The sequence below is a fragment of the Mirounga leonina genome, unplaced genomic scaffold, assembly GCF_011800145.1.
Source record: "Mirounga leonina isolate KUSES-001 unplaced genomic scaffold, KU_Mleo_1.0 Mir_180, whole genome shotgun sequence".
NCBI lineage: Eukaryota > Metazoa > Chordata > Mammalia > Carnivora > Phocidae > Mirounga > Mirounga leonina.
Window position 1 is genome coordinate 3,268,006 of NW_023270469.1, and position 8,681 is coordinate 3,276,686.

Below are 8,681 nucleotides of genomic sequence, written 5' to 3' on the forward strand. Positions count from 1 at the left end.
GCAGGTCCCAGAAGAGAAGTAGCCATGGGGACTTCTGTTGGTCCAGCTTCCGTAATGATATTTCATGCTCCTAAAAATCTCATCAAAAACCAAACATCTCACGTCACAGGACCCTACATTTTTGGCTTTTATATGATATCCCCTTAAAACAATTTATTCTTGCCATTTCATTTATACCCAAAATATACTGACGTCAGACACTTGGGAGAAACTATGTTTCAAAAAACAGGTATTTTCATTTAGTTATCAAAGAACCGACCACAATGGAGTTCACGTAAGCTGCTCGTTTATTAGCACTGGTGACACAACGTAACGGTTTCCAGTGAAGATGCTGAGCTGTGTGGATCTGGCAGAGCAAGGTGAGGCTCAGATGGGTGAGGGGTGCGCTCCTCTATTTCTTCCACTCGTTCTTGTCGTAGTCCCACTTGGCTGAGAAGCCCTGAATCGGGCTGACCTTCATGTCGAGCATCCTTTTGGTCTGCTTGGCCACCCAATCCTCTTCAAAGGTGTGCGGGACGGGGCCATACACTAAAGCCCAGAACAATTTCATGAGACAACACTGTCCTGACGAGTCGTTTCTAAGCCCACGGGTCATTCAGGTCAGGTCTTCCCCAACACAACACACTGGCCACCAGGCCAGTGAAGTCGCCTGCCACTCCACACCAGCACCCACACACACACACACACAGGCTTTGAATTCTGGGCACTGATAACTCTCGATATTATTCCTTTGTGGATAAAAGATTAGCAGTAAAATACAAGCTAAGAGCAGAAAGTCTCCTCCGTAGGATGCAGATAATGGGGTCTACAGGCTAGCACAGGGCACAAACAGAGCCAAAAGTGACTGGACTAGTGAGATCAAATACACAGGCATGAGTAACCCATGTCCACAGCAGACCAGAAGTACAGGATTATCGCTGTTTGGAATGGGAAAAACCCATTCTACCTGGACACAAAGAACCGAAAAGAGGCAGCACGGAAAGAGCGGACAACCCCGACGCTATCTAAGCAGAACTGTGAGGTCTGAAGACCTAGGACTCTGCTTACCGAGATGCAGTCCCCATACAATTGAAATAGCCCTTCGATGAGAATCCGTGCCCTTTTCCTTGATCAAACCTTCACTACGCCACCTTTTCATAATTGTGTGGTGAGCCAATAAAGCACCATGGAAAGGTGGCGTGCCATACAAAGGAGGGAAGGGAAGTCATTTGCTATAGAGCACAGCCTGCCGTGAGTAAGTCAGAGTCTGGCTTACACTTCCATTAACATGAGCTGGTTTCTCAAAGCCAGCGAACAATCCTGGAATAGATCCCAGAATGGAGGTGCCTGTCGTGGGCACAGGCGCCCACAGGCCACGCACTGGCGCTGGCCCCAATCCAGGTCTTGTGTGGTTGCAACCCGAGACGGCAGGCCTACAGCCCCTCCCCACTCACCATAGCGCTTCTCCCAAATCAGAATGAGAGCAGTGAAGCCGAGGAAGAACATGGCGGTGCCCACAACCGTCTTCCATTCATTCGTGCTCCTGTTCATTTCAGCAAAGCTCTCGTTGAACTTCATGCGGTATACTGGGAAGAGAGCACAGGCATCTGTGGGAATGAGGGCGGCTGTGCCCCTCCTTGCAGGGCTCTCCCATTTCTCCAACATAGCCAAGAGACAAAGTGTGCATGCATGTGCTCACACACGTACAAGGCATGATGAAGGGAAGAAAACGCACGGAGTCTACTTTGGACAAAAAAAACAGTGACTTCTTTCTTCTTTCGGTTACAGCGTATGATCTGCAAAATCCCGTAACTTTCACTCCCCTTTCCCAACTGACAGCATTTTGCTGTGCTCATGTTCCATCAGTAAGTTACAATGAACCCAGTCCTACTCAGCAGAGGTGCCAAGAAGCTGCATCCACACACTCCCCAGCCGACTGACCCCTACCTCGCTGCTCTGTGTCCACGTCCATGCTCCCCCCTGGGGACCAAAGCCCCCTGAGCACAGACAGAGAGGCCTGGGCAGAGGCGCAGCCAGCCCAAAAAGCCAGGGCCCTGGATCAACCCCGCAGGACACAGCACGCTGGGCCTCCCAAGCACGCTGGTCTCGGGGCAGCACCCTCCATCTCGCAGCCCAGAAACCAGTCAAAATTCTCCCTCACACGCTTTGCCAATATTCCTGCTTCAATACCCACATTCAACTTTTTCATCAATGGAGAGACTGCTCCAGGGAGCCTTCTCCTTCTCTTTCAAGGCCTTCTGGCTAGCAGAGAGGTTCTTGACGTGGGCCACATCGGGCAGGGGATAGTCACGCCGGTCGACGTAACCCGGGAGAGCATAGTCTTCACTCTTCACGACGCTTCCTACAAAACACGGTGGGCAAGCATCTGAATATTCACATGGGTTCAGCGTTACAAAGCGAACTGAGTACAGGCACGTACAGCCTGAAGACCTCAGTTATCCCAGCGAGCTGCAGCCGCGTTTCACGCAGCTCAGGGACTGTCGTGCAAAGGAGGGAGCAAGCAGGCCTGTCCCCCGTGGCCCGGACGGCAGAACGAGGAGTAACAGAAGCACTTCATCACGGCCAGCACGCGTCTTCCAGGGCAGGTGCCCACAGAGGGTACCCGCTCGGCTCCCGAGACGCCCTACTGGACTCAATGAGGGCCCTTCTGTAAGAGACTCACGCTAAGGACGAGAAGCAAAAACAAGAGAAAACTCATAAAGGAACAAGCGTTTAAAGATCAGAAACCGAGACGTACGGCACTGTCATTAGAACAAAAACACATAACCCGTGTCCAGTAGAGGCTAGAAGCAACGGGCTCCACAGACGTGTCCTGGAGCCACTCATCCACAGGTCCGAGTTTACTGAGCACCGACTACCTGCTGACAGCGGTTCTAGACATCTGAGATCAGGGAACAAAGATCCCTGGTGCTCACATGCTAGAAGCGGGACACAAGGTAGACATGGGCATCAGGGGTTATAGAGCGAGGGCTCAAGAAAAAGAACAGGTGGAGCAGAGGAAGGGAATCGGGGCGGGTGCGTATACAGTGGGAAACAAGACCCAACACTCAGAGGAGTAAGGCAGCTCAACATGGAGAGTCATGTACTTGGTGAGTCACTGAATACAGGGCTTGCTCTTTTTCTTTCTAAGACTGTAAACCGTGTGTGTGTCCTTATACGTACATGTAACTGAACACACAAAACTCCTGACAGGGTAAAGCCCAGTAGTTGTCAGTAGGGAGAGGACAAAATGGGGACTTCTGATCACAGAGATAGAAATTTCAGTGCCGGGCGCCTGGGTGGCTCAGTTGGTTAAGCGACTGCCTTCGGCTCAGGTCATGATCCTGGAGTCCCGGGATCGAGTCCCGCATCGGGCTCCCCGCTCGGCAGGGAGCCTGCTTCTCCCTCTGACCCTCCCCCCTCTCATGCGCTCTCTGTCTCTCTCATTCTCTCTGTCTCAAATAAATAAAATCTTAAAAAAAAAAAAAAATTGGGGGGGGGGGAAAGAAATTTCAGTGCCTTAAAAACAAGCACATATTTGGGTATTACTCAAGTAAAGAGGAAAACAGTTCAGAAAGCAGAAAAGAAAGGAACAGCTTTATTTTTATTTAGGGGTTTCCCTAAATAAAGCTACTGAAAGCTGCTTCTTCAATTCTATCATACATCTGCAAGAAAATTTTGTGATCCAAACTGGTCTGGACAAGTACGCAGTCCTGCAGAAACATTTCACTTCTATTAGCTTAGTACCAACGATTAAATTCTCCCAAATCATGTTAATAAAAGTAAAAAAATCATTTCACCTCAAAGTAGAATTTCTCTAGATGCTTACCTTTACCATGTAAATGACCAGCATACTTACATATACTCAAGCTTATCCCCAAAAACTTTAAGGTGGAAATGACCAGAATTACTTTCCAATTTTAAATTCTAAAGTCTATCCAAATGAGTGGACTGAAAAGAATAGCTGTACACTAGCACTCAGCTCGCATGTTAATCACTAAAAACAGAGGCAAACTGGAGTAATGAGAACATTCTAAATCTGACTGTGGTGGTTAGGACACAATTCAGGGACTAAAGTGGAAACCACTCAAGTGCACACTTTCAATGGGTAAGTGTCTGCTGTGTGAATTACATCTAAAGGTATAAAAATGCAAATGCTCAGAACCTTGGAGCACCCTCAGCATAAAACTGCATGTTCTAGAACGAGACTGGCCAATCTGTGGTCTCAGGGCTGCCAGGGCTCTTCAGCACTTTGAGCATGGTCCTCCACACCCCGCAAAGACTAGCATACCAAGCATTCCTTTCAAAGGGAGAGAGGAAGAGAGAGAAGAGACTTTTGCATTCAAGTGAGCATCTCGTCATCTGTGTCCGCAGCTGGGTTTCTCACGGAGCCTCTGCTGAGGTCCGGGGAACGGGAGCTGCCCCCTCAGTCGGACGTGTCACCACACAAGCATCCCAACTCAGTGGTGGCCGCCAGTGGTGCTCCGCGGTGTATTCTGTGTGGAACCGGTCTGTGTATTCAGGTACGACCTGCATGACTAAAAGCTAAAAACAAGACTTGTTCAGCGGACTGTGGTGGTGGCCATCAGCCTACAGTGTGAAGACACGGGAAGGGAGGAGGCAGGACGTCAGCCCCACAGAGTTTGCACTCCAGAAGCAAAGGCAGCAATACAAACAAACCACAGTACGTCACCGCTCCAAGCAACGACAAAGCAGGGTGATGTAGGACAGGCAGCATCTTCACAGAGGGTGGCGAGGAAAGACTGTCCTGAAGTAACGGCTGCATTGAGGCTGACAAGTAGGAGAAAGCTCCCACCCACAGCCCAGTGCTGAGGCACAGCAGCCTGCTGCCTGCAAGGAACCATACCGCTGGGGGTTGGGATGCTGAGCAACCCAGGGGGGCTGGTTTGCCTATGTCGTTTGCTTGCTGGAATACAGCGAGGTGACATCAGACAGGCTAGCTGCAGATCTTACCCTAGGCACGAGAAGCCACTCAAGGATTTCAAAAAGGAACTATTTTAATTTCCTCTGCCAAAACAATACCTAAGACTAAGTTATGGCCGATGCCACCATAAGGAGAAAGTTGGCTTTCTTCTTTTTTAAAGATTTTATTTATTTTTTTGATAGAGACACAGCGAGAGAGGGAACACAAACAGGGGGAGTGGGAGTGGGAGAGGCAGAAGCAGGCTCCCTGCGGAGCAGGGAGCCCGATGCGGGGCTCGATCACAGGACCCTGGGATCGTGACCTGAGCCGAAGGCAGACGCTCAACGACTGAGCCACCCAGGAGCCCCAAAAGGAGTTGGCTTCTTATAAAAAACCAGAATGACCGAAGGGACACAAAGGAACTCTGTGGGGGGGTGATGGAGATGTTGTAGGTCTTGACTGGTGTCACTCTGTTACACAACCATGGGAGCTTATCAAAATCCACAGAACATGACACCTAGAAAGAATACATTTTACTTTCCGCAAACTGCACCTCAGACTAAACAAACAAAAAAGCTTAGAAAATATATACACAAAGCCAAAATAGAAGCAAAATATAATCTGTCATAAATGACTTCCTAGGCTTTTAATGAAGGAGTGTTTCTTTCCATATGTACTAGTTAAACGACAAACTTTGATTACTTACTCATTTAAATAACAAATTATCTCAACGATACTCTTACTAATAAATGATCTGTGTCGGGCGCCTGGGTGGCTCAGTCGTTGAGAGTCTGCCTTCGGCTCAGGTCATGATCCCAGGGTCCTGGGATGGAGCCCCGCGTCGGGCTCTCTGATCAGCAGGGAGTCTGCTTCTCTCTCTCTCTAACTCGCTATCTCTCAAAATAAAGTAAGTAAAATCTTAATAAAATAAAATTATCTGTGTCCACGTGTTATCCTGGGCAATGTAAGGAATAGAGGGAAATGTAAGACAACAGTATTAGCAACTCAAGGACACAATTTCAAGGAAAAATTCACACAGAAAGCAGTTACTGATTACTGAGCCCCAAGATACATAAACCTTGCTCTCCAAGTTCATTATCACTACTCAAGCCTTACACCTGACCCCTCACTAACACAACCTGCCACACAAATTTGCATTTTTGCCATAGCCGTCTGAATATGAAGTTAAACCTATGAGGTCAGAGGCACCTGGGTGGCTCAGTCAGTGAAGCGTCTGCCTTCGGCTCAGGTCATGATCCCAGTGTGCTGGGATCGAGCCCCGCATCGGGCTCCTTGCTCAGCAGGGAATCTACTTCTCCCTCTGCCTCCTCCACTTGTGTGCATGCGTGTGCGCGCTCTCTCTCAAATAAATAAATAAAATCTTAAAAAAAAAAAAAGAAAGAAAGAAAGAAAAAGAAAAACCCTGAGGTTAAACTTACTAGTCCTTCAGCACAGTGAAGCCTCTCCTTCAGAAACCATTCCTGAACCCTAGGCCAGGCTAAATGCTTCTCCTCAGGGGCTGTCACGTACTCAAACACTGCCTTTATGTATCTGTCCCTCTCCTGATTGCAAACGTCCTGTGGAAAGATTCCATCTTGTATTCTTTTTATTCTCAATGCCTAACAATATTTGGTACAAAGATGCACAATAAATGCAAAACTAAACTTGCTATGTGCCAGGCACTGAACTAAGCTCTTTATAAATATTTCAGGTGAGAAAACAGATTCCTGCACGTAAGTAGCTCATCCAAGACAGAAACGAGATTAAACTCTGCTCAGGCTAGGAAGTCCAAGCTCCTTCCCTTCCCTTACCCCAATAATGTAAATGGTATTCAAGAATATTGGCTGGGTGTTTTTTTGCGGGGAAAGAGGAAATCATTAAAGTCAAGTATGGTGGAGATCTCTTCAAAGGGGTGGAACTTGAACCTGAAAAAAGGGGGAAGGGAAGGAAAAGGGGGGAAAAGAAATAGCATAAACAAAGATCCAGACTGGTATTCAATATGATTCATAAATATTCTGTAATCTAGAAGCATGCCCTGTTAAAATATTTTTACCCCCCCAAAAGTCCCACAACAGCCACATCAGGATCTCAGCCACTTTAGGCCATCTGTGTTTGAAACTCCAGGACAAGGGCTTACACGTAGTGGGAGCAAAAAGAAATTAGCTCAGCCCATTTAGAAGAAAAGTTACACTTACCATGTGCTCGTACACACACTGAGGTGGAAACAGCTCGCTTGCCAATTAGGCTAAACACTCTGGTAGCCAACATTCTGAAAGATAAAAACGTACACCCTCTCCATGAATGAGGGCAAACACCTATTAGGAATTCCAGTGCATTTTACTTTTTTTGTTTTCTTCCCCCCAGCATAGATGATCCGTTCTTCCTTACTGACTCTAATTCACAAAATAACCTAAGATGAGGTTTTTCATAGCAGTCAACACGTTTTTACGGAGCTTCATTATAAACCAAATACCATAACATATACACACTGCAGGAAATTAGTAAAAAACTGGCTTTCTTAAAAAACAAGGAGAAGGGCGCCTGGGTGGCTCAGTCGGTTAAACGACTGCCTTCGGCTCAGGTCATGATCCTGGAGTCCCTGGATCGAGTCCCGCATCCGGCTGCCTGCTCGACGGGGAGCCTGCTTCTGCCTCTGACCCTCCCCCCTCTCATGTGCTCTCTCATTCTCGCTCTCTCAAATAAATAAATAAAATCTTTAAAAAAAAAAAACAACAACAAGGAGAAGCAGTTTTCCTAAGACTGAAAAAGCTAGAAACCCTACAGCGCTGAGCTGCTATGATAGGCTCCACTGTTTGGCGGAAAAGAATAAACAGCTCAAAGGGACCGGCATGCACTGCACGCAACTGAGTATTTGATTAAAAACCTAACAGGTGCGTAGGATAGGAAGGGAAAGGCAGGCAGAAAGGCTGCAAGTACGGCCTGGTCCACTTCCAGTCCCTGCGGACAACGGATGACCTGGATGACCCACCTCCCACCTGGGCCCTTCCAGCGTCGGGCCCTTTTCCCCTAGCTCCCCCTGCTTTAAAACCGGCCCTTTCAGGGGACTGCTGACGACGAAAGGGACTCCTAACGCATTAGGAAAAGACCCCCTTTGAGACAGAATAAACAGAAGCATGACGTCAGGGCTGAGCCAGCTCGCACCCCGCACCTTCTCTCCCCGGGCCTGGCTCGCGCGTGGGCGGACGCTGGGCGGCTCCCGGGATGGAAGGCGGAGCGCCTCTCCCAGCCCCGTTAAACCGGGGACGGTCGCTCAAGCCGCGGCTGGAGGGCGGCGGGCCCAGGCTGCAGCGCGGACCCCGGGCCCCGCCCTCGGCCAGCGGGCGCTCCAAGGTCAGAGCTCGAACCCAGCTCGCGGCCGTGGCGGCGCAGATGCAGCCGGGCCGGATGCTGCGAGGCGGCACACAGGCCGCGACCCGGCGGCCTCCGAGCCCCGAGCCCCCGCCGGCCGGTCTCAATGTCACCGGACTCCGAGGCCCGACCACCGCTCCCTCCTGGCGCCCGGGCGCGGAGCCGCGGGCCCACTCGCCCGCCCCCTCCGCGTCCCTGGCCCTCCCCGGCCCCGCGGCGAAGGCCGCCTGCAGCCCGCTGCCCGCTCACCTGCCGCCGCCGCCCGCCGCCGCCCGCCGCGACCGCCGCGACCGCCCTCTGTGCCCCGGCTGCCCGCGACCGGAAGAGACTGCGCGCGCACGCGAAGCACCACGGGATCGAGGAGGACGCGGCCGCGCCGGAGGTCACCCAAACGGAAGCAGGGAAGCGC

The 8,681-nt window shown here is 50.2% G+C and overlaps 1 protein-coding gene across 1 annotated transcript; it reads right to left on the reverse strand.

Moving 5' to 3' along the window:
* Positions 1-269: 269 nt before the first annotated feature.
* Positions 270-8,651, reverse strand: LOC118023493. The gene is made up of 5 exons (XM_035024651.1): positions 8,522-8,651; positions 7,099-7,172; positions 2,174-2,341; positions 1,434-1,565; positions 270-528 (listed from the first exon to the last, which is right to left on the reverse strand). Exons 2-5 carry the CDS (start codon positions 7,169-7,171, stop codon positions 392-394), a joined length of 510 nt encoding a protein of 169 aa, XP_034880542.1. The 5' UTR covers position 7,172; positions 8,522-8,651; the 3' UTR covers positions 270-391.
* Between the last annotated feature and the right edge of the window lie 30 nt (positions 8,652-8,681).

Bases quoted from the DNA above. Each gene is read 5' to 3' on its own strand.
- LOC118023493 (XM_035024651.1), bottom strand. From the start codon at position 7,171: ATGTTGGCTACCAGAGTGTTTAGCCTAATTGGCAAGCGAGCTGTTTCC. The intron at 2,342-7,098 runs GTAAGTGTAACT...CGTGTTTTGTAG, and splicing joins AGTGTGTGTACGAGCACATG to GAAGCGTCGTGAAGAGTGAA. The intron at 1,566-2,173 runs GTGGGTATTGAA...CTCTCTTCCCAG, and splicing joins CATTGATGAAAAAGTTGAAT to TATACCGCATGAAGTTCAAC.